This window comes from Hyperolius riggenbachi, chromosome 11, assembly GCF_040937935.1.
Source record: "Hyperolius riggenbachi isolate aHypRig1 chromosome 11, aHypRig1.pri, whole genome shotgun sequence".
Taxonomy (NCBI): domain Eukaryota; kingdom Metazoa; phylum Chordata; class Amphibia; order Anura; family Hyperoliidae; genus Hyperolius; species Hyperolius riggenbachi.
Window position 1 is genome coordinate 140,775,434 of NC_090656.1, and position 16,032 is coordinate 140,791,465.

At 45.4% G+C, this 16,032-nt stretch overlaps 1 protein-coding gene across 2 annotated transcripts in view; it reads left to right on the top strand.

Annotated features, from left to right (window-relative positions):
* The window catches only part of EML3 (EMAP like 3), a 375,337-nt gene that overhangs the window by 85,316 nt on the left and 273,989 nt on the right, over positions 1-16,032 (top strand). For both annotated transcript variants that reach the window (XM_068260560.1, XM_068260561.1), the window contains exons 3-4: positions 7,351-7,414; positions 14,096-14,377. In XM_068260560.1, the coding sequence (XP_068116661.1) occupies positions 7,351-7,414; positions 14,096-14,377 (346 nt within the window). The remainder of the gene's footprint in view (positions 1-7,350; positions 7,415-14,095; positions 14,378-16,032) is intronic.

The following is a 16,032-nucleotide window of genomic DNA, read 5'->3' on the forward strand; positions in this document are numbered from 1 at the left end:
ACTACCTGTTGTGTTGAGTGAACCCACCTCACTGCATCCTAGTACCTTTACTGTTCAGTGAACCCAGCTCACTGCATATAACTAGCATCCCCCCGAGATGGTAGAGGAAGAGGTAGAGGCAGACCCAGAGGAAGGCCACCAGGCATCGGCAGGTCTGTGCGAGGTGGTGTTGCTGTGATTTCGTGCGGACCTGCCCCAAAATACAGTGCTCAGAAGAAGGCACGTGCCATCACTTCCCAAAATCGTGAGGAGGTGATTGAGTATTTAACACAGAACACCTCATCTCCCGCAGCCACCAGCGCTACAACAAGCACCACATCCGCTGCATTTGACACTTCGCAGGAGTTATTTGGTGGTGGTGGTGGTGAAATCACCGATTCACAGCCACTACTGCAACAACAAGAAGAAGGCGCAGGTACAGCACCTCCTACGTCTGAGTTAGATGGCGATAGTATGGACGTAACGTGTGTGGAGGGGGCTGATGAAACACCTGAAGTTGGTGCAGTTGAGGAGGTGTCTGAGGAAAGTGCAGCTGGCCAGGAGGATTATGATGACGATTATACGGATACCACATATGTTCCCGGTAGAGGAGATGACCAGGGGGACAGTTCAGAGGAGGAGTCAGAGAGGACTAGGAGGAGACGACTCCATGATAGAAGCAGAGGGAGCTCGTCCTCAGAAACAGCTGGGGGCAGTGTCCGGCGCCATGTATCGCCAGCTATGGCCAGCCAGCCAACATGCCCTTTAACGTCAGCTGCTGATGCCACCGTAGCGCCATCACCCCAGGGGGGCTCAGCGGTTTGGAAATTTTTTAACGTGTGTGTCTCAGATCGGAGCAAAGCCACCTGTTGTCTCTGCCAGCAAAAATTAAGCCGTGGAAAGGCCAACTCTCACGTAGGGACAAGTGCCTTACGAAGGCACCTGGAGAAAAGGCACAAACAGCTATGGCAAGAACACATGAGGAAAAGCAGCACCCCTAAAAAGACAAGCCACCCTCCTTCTCCTCTTCCTCCTTCAGGTGCATCGTCTTCATCCACTTTCTCCCTTGCACCTTCACAGCCACCCTCCTCCACACCGCCTCTTCCCTTCAGCGGTTCCTTCTCCTCTGCCCACAGCAGTACCCAGCTGTCCGTGAAGGAAGTATTTGAGCGGAAGAAGCAAATGTCTGCCAGTCACCCTCTTGCCCGGCGCCTGACAGCTGGCGTGGCGGAACTATTAACTCGCCAGCCATTACCATACAAGCTGGTGGATTCGGAGGCTTTCCGTAAGTTTGTGGCCATTGGTACACCGCAGTGGAAGATACCAGGCCGCAATTATTTTTCACAAAAGGCCATACCCAAACTCTTCCGTGCAGTTGAGAGGCAAGTGGTGTCATCTCTGGCACACAGCGTTGGGTCAAGGGTCCACCTGACCACGGATGCCTGGTCTGCCAAGCACGGGCAGGGCAACTACATTACATACACAGCCCATTGGGTCAACCTGGTGACCGATGGCAGCAAGCAGGGAGTACGTGGCTGCACAGAGGACCGACTTGTCACACCTCCACGGCTTGCAGGCAGGCCTCCAGCCACCTCCTCTCCACCTGCTATCACTGCTTCGCTGTCGTTATCCTCCTCCTCCTTGGCTGGTGCCGCCATCTCCTCTCCAGCTACACAGCCCCAGCACCCCAGGGCCTATGCTGCATGCCAGGTGCGACGGTGTCATGCAGTGTTAGACATGTCTTGCCTGAAAGCGGAGAGTCACACTGGAGCAGCTCTCCTGGCTGCTCTTAACAAACAGGTGGAGCAATGGCTGACCCCGCACAAGCTTGAGATCGGCAACGTGGTGTGTGACAACGGCAGCAATCTCATTGCTGCGTTGAATTTGGGAAAGCTGACACACATACCCTGCATGGCACATGTGCTTAATCTGGTCATGCAAAGATTTGTGTCCAAGTACCCAGGCTTAGAGGACGTCCTGAAGCAGGCCAGGAAGTTGTGTGGGCATTTCAGGCGCTCTTACAAGGCCATGGCACGCTTTGCGGAGATTCAGCGTAGAATCAACTTGCCGGTGAGACGCCTGATTTGCGATAGCCCGACTCGCTGGAATTCCACCCTGCTGATGTTCTCTCGCATGCTAGACCAGGAGAAAGCCGTCACCCAGTACCTGTATCGTTACAGTACAAGGACACAATCTGGGAGGATGGGGATGTTGTGGCCCAACAACTGGACACTGATGCGAAATGCATGCAGGGTCATGGAGCCCTTTGAGGAGGTGACCAAACTGGTGAGTCGTGATGAGGGCACCATCAGCGACTTGATCCCCTACGCCTACTTCCTGGAGCGTGCCGTGCGTAGAGTGGTGGATACAGCTGTGGAGGAGCGTGAACAAGAAGAGTTAGGGCAGCAGGAGTCGTGGGAGCCATTTACACACGAACCCGATGTTTCCACAACACCGGCGGCAGCACAGAGGGGGAAGGAGGAGGAAGAAGAGGAGTCGTGTGGGGAAGGAGAGGAGTCAGACTCTGATGATGGTGATGATGAGGAAGGTGTTTCTGTGGAGGAGGAAGAGGCGGCGGAAGGAGAACAACCGCGGCAGCCATCACAGGGGGCTTCTGCTGCTCCACGTTCCCGTGGTATTGTTCGTGGCTGGGGGGAGGAAGAGGAGTTGCGTCCCGTCACTGAGGAAGAGCAAGAGGAGATGGAGAGTACGTCTGCATCCAGCTTTGTGCAGATGTCCTCTTTCATGTTGTCCAGCCTGTTGAGGGATCCCCGTATCAAAAAACTCAAGACGAATGACCTGTACTGGGTGGCCACGCTACTAGACCCTCGGTACAGGCACAAAGTGGCCGACCTGTTACCAACTCAACAAAAGGCGGAAAGGATGCAGCACTTTCAGAACAAGCTGTCGATGATGCTTTACAATTCATTTAAGGGTGATGTGGCTGCACAACGCAATCAAGGTACCACTGGCAGTAACCCTTCTCCTCCCAAGTCCACGCAGGCAAAAACAGGACGCTCCAGCGATCTCAGGGTGATGTCGGACATGCGGACGTTCTTTAGTCCAACTCCTCGCCATAGTCCTTCCGGATCCACCCTCCACCAACGCCTGGACCGGCAGGTAGCCGACTACCTGGCCTTGAGTGTGGATGTAGACTCTGCGAAAAGCGACGATGAACCCTTGGACTACTGGTTGCGCAGGCTTGACCTGTGGCCAGAGCTGTCCCAATTTGCCATACAACTTCTCTCGTGCCCTGCCGCAAGCGTCCTGTCAGAAAGGACCTTCAGTGCAGCTGGAGGCATAGTTACTGAGAAGAGAAGTCGCCTAAGTCACGACAGTGTTCAGTACCTGACCTTTATCAAAATGAATGAGGAATGGATCACGGACGGCTACTGCACGACCGAAGACTAAGTCAGTCCCCACACACAGCATCTCTGCCTGCAGGCCGCTTGACTGCCTTCTCCGCCACCACCAACAGGGTCCAGGACTCTAGGCGGATTCCTGAATTTTTAAGGCAGCTGCTAGCAGCGGCCGCTACACTAATTTTTCTGGTGCGTGTACATGTGCCCATCCCCCTTCGTGATCATTACCTTGCCGCGGTGAAGGGGCTTGCGCATCACAATGAAGCAATGACCGCCGGCTATTTGAGTGTCTCGGGTGGGGGTGGCACACAAAAGATAATAAGGTCGTTGCTTCATTGTGGTCAGACCAAATTTGATCAGCTGGACAGTCACTGTTCTGTCATTCAGCTACATCAGCCGGGCGAGCATATGGGCTGAAAAGCCACCATCACCTGCACTCTCGTCATGGTGCGCACCAATCCAGCACGGCCGTCACTACACAAACGGCTGTTTGCAGTCACTGCATACCTTTCACTGCATCTGTGACTGCACATTATACCTGGCAGTCAGTGCATAACTTGCACTTGCGTGGATACACTTTTAAACAATTTAAAAATACAACCATCTAAACTTGCAAACAATTTAAAAATACAACCATCTAAACTTTCAAACTATTTAAAAATACAATCATCTATCATTTTCAAACAATTTAAAAAAAGGGCAAAAAAACTTGCCCTCCGTAAAACATTCTTGGCAAATGCTTTCGACTTGGTTCGTCTTCCGCTGGCTCAAGGGTCCATCTGACCACAGATGCCTGGTCTGCAAAGCACGGTCAGGGCAGCTACAGCATGGGTCTCAGCAGGCTCCCACTTCGGGCTGCAATCCAACCTTCATTCCCCGCGGTGACAATGGCAGACTTGCCCTCCATAACGGATTCCCGTTAAAGGATTTAAAGTTAATTCATTTCAATTAGGGCCGCAAAAGGTCCTCCTGAGTCCTGTATTGTTATTTTTGGTCACTACCTCGGGGCGGGCGTGCATGCCTGCCTGCCTCTCTCCTTGCCTGGATGTGTGGTGGTAGCCGTTGATCAGGCTCCAACTCCGGAACGCAATACAAGAGGGAGCTCGTCCTCAGAAACAGCTGGGGGCAGTGTCCGGCGCCATGTATCGCCCGCTATGGCCAGACAGCCAACATGTCCTTCAACGTCAGCTGCTGATGCCACCGTAGCGCCATCAGCCCAGGAGGGCTCAGCGGTTTGGAAATTTTTTAACGTGTGTGTCTCAGATCGGAGCAAAGCCATCTAGTGTCTCTGCCAGCAAAAATTGAGCCGTGGAAAGGCCAACTGTCACGTATAGACAAGTGCTTTACGAAGGCACCTGGAGAGAAGGCACAAACAGCTATGGCAAGAACACCTGAGGAAAAGCAGCACCCCTCAAAAGACAAGCCGCGGAGAACAACCGCGGCAGCCGTCACAGGGGGCTTCTGCTGCTCCACGTTCCCATGGTATTGTTCGTGGCTGGGGGGAGGAAGAATGGCTACACTTAAACAATTTAAAAATACAACCATCTAAACTTTCAACCAATTTAAAAATACAACCATCTAAACTTTCAAACAATTTAAAAATACAACCATCTAAACTTTCAAACTATTTAAAAATACAACCATCTACATTTTCAAACAATTTACAAAAATGCCAACAAAACTTGCCCTCCGTAAAACATTCTTGGCAAATGCTTTCGACTTGGTTTGTCTTCCGCTGGCTCAAGGGTCCATCTGACCACAGATGCCTGGTCTGCAAAGCACGGTCAGGGCAGCTACAGCATGGGTCTCAGCAGGCTCCCACTTCGGGCCGGAATCCAACCTTCATTCCCCGCGGTGACAATGGCAGACTTGCCCTCCATAACGGATTCCCGTTAAAGGATTTAAAGTTAATTCATTTCAAATACACAGCAGGGCCTCGAAAGTCCGCCTCCTGTATTGTTATTTTTGGTCACTACCTCGGGGCGGGCGTGCATGCCTGCCTGCTGCCCTCCTTGGATGTGTAGTGGTAGCCGTTTCTCAGGCTCCACACCGGATTCCATCCCTCATTCCCCGGCCATTACCCGTAGTCACAAATGGCAGACTTGCCCGCCTCCATATGATTCTCGTGAAAGGAATGTGGTGTCATCTTTGCCCGCCATAACTGGTTCTCGTTTAAAGAGAATCTGTATTGTTAAAATCGCACAAAAGTAAACATACCTGTGCGTTAGGGGACATCTCCTATTACCCTCTGTCACAATTTCGCCGCTCCTCGCCGCATTAAAAGTGGTTAAAAACAGTTTTAAAAAGTTTGTTTATAAACAAACAAAATGGCCACCAAAACAGGAAGTAGGTTGATGTACAGTATGTCCACACATAGAAAATACATCCATACACAAGCAGGCTGTATACAGCCTTCCTTTTAAATCTCAAGAGATCATTTGTGTGTTTCTTTTCCCCTGCAGCTATCTTCCACTGAAGTGTCAGGCTGTTTCTTCCTGCAGAGTGCAGACAGCTCTGCCTGTATGTAATTCCTCAGTATGTGAAAGCCCAGCCAGCTCAGAGGAGGATTTGTCCAGCTTGTAAAAGATAAGAGAGAAGAGAGAAGCTGCTCTAATCTAAATAATACACAGGCAGTGTGCAGAGAGGGGCCTGGAGCAGGGAGATGCATCACAGAACCACAACACTGAAGAACTTTGCAGCCTTCCAGACACAGGCTGACAAGTCTGACAAGAGAGAGATAAGTTGATTTATTACAGAGATGGTGATAGTAGAACGTGCTGCAGTAAGCCAGAACACATTAGAATAGCTTTTGGAACTTGTAGGATGATAAAAAACAGGATGCAATTTTTGTTACGGAGTCTCTTTTAGGATTTAAAGTACATTCATTTCAAATACACAGCAGGGCCTCGAAAGTCCGCCTCCTGTATTGTTATTTTTGGTCACTACCTCAGGGCGGGCGGGCGTGCATGCCTGCCCGCTGCCATCCTTGGATGTGTAGTGGTAGCCGTTGCTCAGGCTCCACACCGGATTCAAACCCCTCATTCCCCGGCCATTACCCGGGGTCACAATGGCAGACTTGCCCGCCTCCACAGGATTCTCATTGTAGCGGTACTGAACAAGTACACAGCAAGTAGAAAATGTAATTTAAAAACAAAACTTAAGCTTTTTAACAATGCCATGGAAAGTTGAGAAGGAAGTCACACATTACCTGACATCACTGAGTGAGGAAGAGCAATCTCGCCATGTTGCGCAGTAGTCCAGCATGGTCGTCACTACACAAACAGCTGTTTGCGGTGCGTTACACAGTGAGTTTGGTGTGTCAGTGTGAAGCAGTACTCTAATTACACTCCCTGATTGATGTATACACATGCAAGATGTTTTAAAGCACGTTAGGCCTGCAATTTAGCATTCAATGTGATTTCTGACCTTAAAACGCTGCTTTGCGTCACATACAGATTTTTCCCCGGGACTTTTGGCATGTATCCCACTCCGCCATGCCCCCGTCCAGGTGTTAGACCCCTTGAAACATCTTTTCCATCACTTTTGTGGCCAGCATAATTTTTTCTATTTTTCAAAGTTCGCCTCCCCATTGAAGTCTATTGCGGTTCGCGAACTTTTCCGCTCTAATGAAGACTGCTGCATAAGATGTGGTTCTTGATTTTGTTTGGATATACCATGATCTGGATAAATGAGAACCCTCACATGCATTTAGTACAATTGCAATAAAAACGTGAGCCTGAGCTGAACTCACATACCTAGTTTTGTGCAGAATATGTACAAAATAACTTTCCTAACTACTGTAGATTCTGGAAAAGAACACAGCTTCATTTCACTGTAAGTTGTTGCACACCATTTTTAGTAAAGTGCATTCAATATGTGTTTTTGTCTCTGGAATGGCATTTTCAATTGCTGACATACAGTGTTTCAGATGTATGCAAAAAAACAAAAAAAAAACTTTTCAACCATTTTACATATCCCATAGTTAATTGCAAACTTAACTCTAAAACAGGTGACTCATCAACTTCTGCTGTGCAGCCTGTGGGAGAAGCCATCGTGCCATCAACTATCAGCAGGTAATACAATTCATAAGTATTTGTTCCTTTAAAATTACAGCAGAAATCAGGCCAAAGAAGAAAAAAAATAACAAATTGTTTAACATGCTTTTTCTCAACATTGATCCTCATCTGATATTGGGATACTGAATAGCCCTAATCTGCCCTGCATGAAACACTGATCTGTTGATATGCCAATCAGTGACTCTGCAATATACACACTTCCACTCATAGTAGTTCTAAGGACGGTTACAGCAGCTCTGCCATTCAAAACTGATCCAGTTGCTTTCTCAAAGCTGCTATAAACCAAAGGGGAACAACATTTTGGCCATCTTAGAAAATAAGTTTTCCATCTTCAGGAGTGCAGATATTTATTTATTGTACTTATAAAGCGCCAACATATTACACAGCGCTGGACATTAGTTTAAGTTACAGACAATATTTAGGGGTGACATACAGCAAAATGACAATACATGAATACAAGAAAGACCAGATCATGCAGCACAGTATGAGTACAAGGTAATGCTTAGTCAGTCACTGGATGGGAGCATGGAGATTAGGCAAGTTAGGTTTACTCAGATGCATAGCATGGGTTCACAGTAATGGAGGTGCATGATCAGGTAGGACACAAAAGGAGGAGGACCCTGCCCGAAGGCTTACAATCTAGAGGAAGAGGTAAGGACACGAAAGGTAGGGGACCAGAGTTCAGCTGTGGGTTTAGAGCACTTGTGAGGGGCAATAGGCCAGAGTGAAAAGGTGGGTTTTGAGGGCTTTCTTGAAGATGTTGAAGGAGGGGGCTGCCCTAATGGGTGGAGGTAGGGAGATCCATAGTGTTGGAGCAGCTCTTGAGAAGTCCTGGAGGCGTGCATGGGACTGGGTGATGCGGGGGGCGGTTAGGCGAAGTTTATTGGAAGAGCGGAGTGAGCGGCTAGGTGTGTACCTCTGAGTAAGATCGGAAATGTAGGTTGGACAGGTTTTGTGAACAGATTTGTAGGTCAGACACAGTAACTTGAATCTGATTCTGGACTGGATAGGAAGCCAGTGAAGGGATTCAAGGAGGGGATCTGCCGTGGTGGAGATATGGGAGCAGTGGATAATTCTGGCTGCCACATTCATGATGGACTGCAGTGGGGCTGTTCGGGTCATAGAGAGACCAGACAGCAGGACATTGAAGTAGTCAAGGCGGGAAATTATGAGGGCATGGATGAAGAGTTTGGTGGTGGCAGAGGTCAGGAAAGGGCAAATCTTACAGATGTTACGAAGGTGGAAGTTGCAGGACTTTGTGAGGTTTTGGAAGTGGGAAGTGAAGGAGAGTGCGGAGTCCAGGGTGACACCCAGACAGCGGGCTTGAGAGGTAGGGCGAATGGTAGTGTGGTTAACAGTGACATGCACATCGGGGAGGTTCATGGATGTCCGGGGTGGGAAGATCATAAATTCTGTTTTGTCTAGATTTAGTTTCAGGAACCTAGCGGGCATCCAGGACGAGATGTCTGATAGGTAGGAGGAGACCTTGTCCATGGTAGTGGTGGATATGTCAGGGGTGTGGAGGTAGATCTGGGTATCATCTGCATACAGATGATAGTTAAAACCCATGGAGGAGATAACCTTGCCAATGGAGGATGTGTATAGGGTGAACAGTAGGGGGCCAAGGACCGAACCTTGGGGGACTCCCACCGAGAGGTGGTTGGGGGTGGACGAGGACTCATTGAAGGCCGTCGTGAAGGAGCGGTTGGAGAGGTAGGATGAAAACCAGGACAGGGTGAGATCGTGAATGCCCATGGACTGGAGGGACTGGAGGAGTAGGGGATGATCTACTATGTCAAAATCTGCTGAAAGGTCAAGGAAGAGGAGAATGGAGTACTTACCTTCAGCTTTAGCTAAGGCAAGGTCATTGACCACTTTGGTAAGAGCAGTTTCGGTTGAGTGGGCAGGTCGAAATACAGATTGCAGTGGGTCTAGCAGTAAGTTGGCATTGAGGTACTGGGTCAGGCGCTTGTGAACCAGATGCTCAAGGAGTTTTGAGGCAAAGGGGAGGAGGGAGATAGGACGGTAGTTGGAGGGTAGTGAAGGGTCGAGGGAGGGTTTCTTGAGCAGGGGTAGTACAGTGGCCTGCTTGAAGTCTGAGTCAGATATTCAATTTAGAGGGAGATGAGATCCTGAATTTTGAAGAAGAGGCACCACAAAGGTTCTGGGAAAAATATCCTCCTTTTTACCAGAGGTGGTATGTTTTTTTTAAGCTGCTCTTTTTAAAAAAACTAGTTTGCAGGATTTTATTACTGTTATTTTAGCTTTCTATTTTTATTGTTGTGTCTCAGTTGGGGAGATTTCCTGGCTCAGTGAAGCTGCTCCCCCCTACAATTAGCACAAATAAATATGTGATTATATCTGGTTAGGGCTACATTTGTGCCCATATGTGCTGCAAAAAATAAAATTTGTGCTCCTTTCATTTTGAAAATAATAGCACTTTTTTTTTTTTTACCAGACAATAACATCACACAGCTCTGTACAACAGCCTATGGACATGAAACTGGTATGGTTGGGTAGTGCTTTGTTTGTACTCAACCATACTAGTTTCATGTCCATAGACTTTTGTATGGGGGCTAGGTGATGTTATTGTTTTGTAAAAAAAAATAAGTGCTATTGGCTGGATAGTGTACTGGTTAAGGGTCAGGTCAGTACCTATTCAGTAAGGCGGTCAAGGCAAGACTCCCTAACACTGCAGTAAAGAACTGAGGGTAGAAGACCGAGAGCCCAATATGGTGTAGTATGTTTTAAGGAAGGAGGGGGTGTAATATGACGTGTAAGTATTATACTCACAAACCAGGGTTGCCTCCAAAGCAACCACAGTTTAGGCAGGTGGGGAGAACAAGCCTGTCCCCACTCAGGAATAAGAGGTCGCTCTCTGTGGACAGGAGGAAATTGTAGGGTAGATCACCCTTCCACCAAGGGTGGACTTCTAGATGCGCAGAGGTGTACAGAGGCGCCGGTAGGATAAAAGTCACTAAAAAGTTTAAAAACGTTTTGGTTGCGGTGGTGGACTCCCTAACACTGCAGGGTGACCTCTTGAGCGCGTCCCAGTGGCTGCAGCTCTTAAAGGGACTCCGAGCAGTGCCTGTGGGTATGCCTTTAAGCATACCCACAGCTAATTAATTATATCCTCACACCTACCGGCATGATGTTTGTAATTATGTCCCCCTAGGTTTCTTGTATTTCATTGCATTGCACTGAATGGAGCTGCCGACACTGGGGAAAGTGTCGTCCTGCATAATACAATGCTGACTAAGGAATCCAAGATGGTGGACGTGATTTCAATCGCTAAAATAGTGAAAACTAAAAGTCGTTGGGTGGCGCTTTATATATCAATGGAAAGAGGAGAAAGAGAGCTTCAAAATGATATGCATCTTTCCATAGTTACTGCACTGCTCGGAGTCCCTTTAAGCGCTTTGAGTCTGACAGGAGTAAAGCGCTATACAAATGTTCGGATTATTATCTTCAATACTAAAGAAGCACAAAACTTAATTTTCACAGCACAAATGGGCACGAGCGTAGCACTAACCAAACATGATGGAATTTTATTTGTGCTGATTGTAGGAGGGAGGTAGGGGGGCAGCTTAATGGAGCTATATTTCTCCCCAGTTACTTGTCCAGTGAAAGGAAATAAAGATACATTTACATTAACCACTCTTTATAATATTGTATTGCCCAGCACAAACCTGTGCTTACTGCATCTCTCTGACCAATACCTTTTTGCACAAGGTGGCCATACATGGTTAGATTGCCATACAATGTGGGAAACAGATCAATACCTCTCTGTTCTTAATTTGTTCAGAGAGGGATTGAATCCTATTTCATTGCACTTGTATTAAAAACATACAGTAATTGTGAATATTAATCAGTATTGCTGAAATTCAAAATATATCTGCTAGATATTTAAACAAAAAACAATCCACATTTTTCTACAGTGTGAGTGAAGAAAGTGGTGTACAGGATTTTAACAAAACTGACAGGACAGGACCGTTCCGGAAATGTACAGATTTATGTGTGAATATCCATAGAACCACATACAAAACTGATGCCAACTGTCAAAAACTGACAGGACAGGATTGGACAATTGTTTATGTGTGAACCAAGACTCTATGTTGTAGGCCATTGTAATGCTAGGTACACACGATGCAATTTTCAGACAGATTTAGTGTCAGTTTGATTATTTCCAACATGTCTGATCTGATTTCCGATCGATTTTCGATAGAAGTGGATGGAAAATCGAGCAGAAATCAGATTGGAAATGTTGGAAATAAACACTCTTACAGTAAATCTGTCAGAAAGTTGCATCGTGTGTACCTACCATTGTGGTTAACATATAGAAACTTCCCAGTGAGTTGTATCATTCCTCCTTTGTCAGAATGCCAACACTAGCCATTCTTCAAAGTGAGGAAGGAGATAAGGAGAATATTTATTTTGTTTATCTTCTGACAGATCTGGACATTATTTGTACCTTAGTTGGACCCATTGACCTTATTTTTTTTTTTTAAAGAATATTTTTTATTAAATGTTTCCATTTAGAAAAAGTGGCAAAAGCACCACAACAACAGATTAACAAAACAATACAGTACAATACAAATTCAAATAACTTTGCCTGGACACAACTTGTCCTATTAGCCAGTCAGACAGTGAGAAAGTAAACACATATTTGCTAAGTTTTTTTTGCTGTGATAAATAAGGGCAGAGGGAAGGGGAGGAGGGAAATGGCAGCTCCAACAGCTAATATAAACCAGGACAAACTGCAGAAAAAGTAAGCTGCTCGGATCCCTTTAACAAGCACCAAACATTTTGTGAAGCTTTGCATATGGCCAGGCAAGCACTTACTAAACACTGGATAAAACAGATATCATTGGTTGTAATATTTAGCTTCACACTAGAAAAACTATAACTACATATAGGCGGGAACTTTCTGAACACAGAGGCTTTGTATCACTTTGTGGCAACAGGCAACAGTCCACACTTATTTACACTACAGCTCAAGAAACTTAAAGAGAATCTGTACTGTGAAAATCTTATATAAATAAAAGTACCAACCTGTTTATAGTATTCACATGGCCCCCTCTGTGACATTTTCGCTGCTCCTGCTGCTTTTATGGTGATAAAATCACTGTTTTATTCATTGTTTTTGTAAACAATGAAGATGGCCGCCAAACAGGAAATACATCTTCAGAGCAGGTACCCATTTGCAGAGGCTCCTCTCAAACGTGACTTCACTGCTGTAATATTTCTCCCACTTGTTGCCTTGGCTGCTTGTCTGGGCTTTGAACTGATCTTACTGCACTCACAGCTGTTCACAAAGTCACAGACAGGCTGGCTGTGAGCAGAGATGCTGGCTGTGACTCATACAAACAGCACACACACAGAACCTGCAGGGGGTGTGGGGGAGGTACGCATAACTTCTCCCTATCACCGCACATTCCTCTCTGGGCTGACAAGGCTCGACAAAGGAAAGAAGATTAGATATAGTAAAGAAATAGTGCAACTAGAAAAGGCTGCAGTAAGCCAGACCACATTAGAACAGGTATAGGAACTTATAGGATATAAGAAATAAGGCTGAAAATGTTGTTACAGAGTCTCTTTAAGTGGGTAATGCCAAATAGCTGAAGGAGTTTATAAACACTGCTTATTTATCTCAACTGTAACAATTTACTTTCCCACTTAGTAATTCCAGTACCACTTACTGAAATCCTCTAGCAGGAGTATATGAAGACTGCATAATATATAACATTATTAATATTTGTCTTAACTGTATTTACATGCCTGACATCAACTTGTTGTATGTGGTTTCATTGTAATATCTACAAAATATATATTTTGTTAAATGCAAGTGAGTTATAATTCCCTGCTATCATTCATGTATAGTCGGCGGTGAGGTTGTTTCGCTACATTAATTTCCATGGCTGGTTTATTGCTGTAAAAGTATGTAATGTCTTTAAAGGGACTCTGAGCAGTGCAGAAACTATGGAAAGATGCATACCATTTTGAAGCTCTCTTTCTCCTCTTTCCAACAATATGAACCTCCGCCCTACGCCATTTAGTTTTCGCTATTTTCTTGATCGAAATCGCGGCCGCCGCAAATTCGATCGCAAAAATATTGAAAACTAAAAGGCGTAGGGTGGCGGTTTATGTGTCGTTGGAAAGAGGAGAAAGAGAGCTTCAAAATGGTATGCATCTTTCCCTAGCTGCTTGTATTACACAGGACGACTTTTCCCCAAAGTCGGCAGCTCCATTCAGCTGCTGACTTTGGGGAAAAGTCGTCCTGTGTAATACAAGCAACTATGGAAACATGCATACCATTTTGAAGCTCTCTTTCTCCTCTTTCCAACGGCACATACACCACCGCCCTACGCCTTTTAGTTTTCAATATTTTCGCAATGGAAATTGCGGCGGCCACGATTCCGATCAAGAAAATAGCAAAAACTAAAAGGTGTACGGCGACAGTTTATATATCGTTGGAAAGAGGAGAAAGAGAGCTTCAAAATGGTATGCATCTTTCCATAGTTTCTGCACTGCTCGGAGTCCCGTTAACTGCTGTATGTTTACTATTATCTTGTACATTTGATTGCACCTGTATTGAGATAATAATTGCACATATTAATCAGTATTGCTGAAATGGAAAATGTATCTGCTAAACAAAAAACAATTCACATGTTTCTACAGTGCGAGGGAGGAAAATAGTACACAAGATTTTACCTCACTTTATAATACCATTGGGACACAAACAGAGTGGCCTCTTGCAGAAGGAGGATCCAAAGAAAGCTTAGAAACATTGGATGAAACAATATTATGTGAGAATGAATCAATAAATGGTGAAACGGGCGATGGGATAACTGATCCTGAGGAGGTGCAAGTTGCAGACAAGATGTTCCAAAGTGCAGCACTTGAAGACAGAGGAGCCAGTGTAAAGAGTGTTTCTGCGTTGAGACAGAACAAGAAAGAACTGTAAGTAATACATCTATTTCTTTACAAAGTTAGACTGAAATTACAGTTGTTGCATACTAAAATTAAAAGTTTAACTTTTTTGGGGCCATGGGAAATGGTTGGCCCTTTTGTTGTTTACCATCCTTGAACCTATTGGAAAGGTTTTTTTTCTACTTCCTGTCAGTGGTGACCTAACAGAAATTTGGAAATCTCTCAAATGGAACACAAACTTATTTTACCAGTTTCTGATCCTTCCTCACACTGCTGAAAGTGCTTTTTGCCACCTCATCTCTCCATGTTGGAGAGATTGCCTTCTATGTCCTATTGCTAAAAGCATAACAGACAGTGAATGACATTCTATGTAACAGGCAGGAAGTCAGTGATCAAACCTAGACAGTTTGGGGTTTGTTCAGCGAACCTGCCCAAACTTATGGCAGAGTAGCTCTGTGATCCTTTTTTTCTGCTATATGCTCTGGTGGATTCTTGCATGAAGTTTTTTTCTCCCCTCTAGCATCAGGTTGTAATGTTTTTAAAATGGCTGAGATTTCCTGGGACTTAAGTCGAGTGGGTAAAGTGTGGAAAAATCCCAGATGTTTAGTGCTGATAATCACAATAATGTGCTCACAAGTAATTGCACAGTGCTCTAATGTTTTTCTGTATTTTCTCTGCACACAGGGGCATAGCAATAGCCATAGCAGCCATAGCAGCTGCTATGGGGCCCTGGTGCAGAGTGGGCACAGGTGGCACTTAATGTATTTGCTATTAACTTTCTTGTGTTCCTTTACCCTTTGACTTTGTCTCATTACTTGTGGACTATATGCAGTGAAGAATGGATGAGAATGTAAACTGCCCAAATAACTTTTGTCTATAGGGTAGTGGCAAGTGGCATTGTTGAAGAGCGGATGCATATGATGGCCCCATGAAAGTTTTGCTATTAGGGCCCATGATCTCTAGCTACACCAGTGTCTGCACAGTCATTTTCTAGCTCTATTCATGTGTCAGCTCAGTATGCACTTAATGCTTAGCGACATGCCTTATATTTTTTAATCAATCAATATTTTATTGACTCCAAGCAATAAGAGGAAGATACAGCAACTACAGTATTAATTCATTGTACATTTTATACACCTTGTACTGAAACAGTGCATATTATATATACAGCGTTGCCCATAATTATTCATAACCCTGGCAAATTTTGACTAAAGTTACTTTTATTCAACCAGCAAGTAATTTTTTTTTACGGGAAATCATATCGGTGTATCCCAAAAGACAATAAAACGATGTACAAGAGGAATTATTCTGGAAAAAAACAATTCTCAGCTTTTATTTACATGTGAGCAAAAAGTGTCCAGTCCAGAATTATTCATACCCTTCTCAATAATCAATAGAAAATTAGCTATTACAGCAATTAAAGGCTTCCTATACTTGCAGACTGTTAGAATTTAAGTATGATATGCTTGAATTCGTAGGCTTCAGTTACTTTACCTAACTAGGTTAGTAAAAAGACTTGCTCTGCAGTGTCTCTTTAAGGATCATTTTCTCAGAGAGAGAGAGAGAGAGAGAGAGAGAGAGAGAGAGAGAGAGAGAGAGAGAGGGGTGGGGGGGGGGGGGGCATTTCTAGAACATGTCCTTGTGTGGAACATGGTTATGTGTCTCACACAAGGCCACAGTGCTTT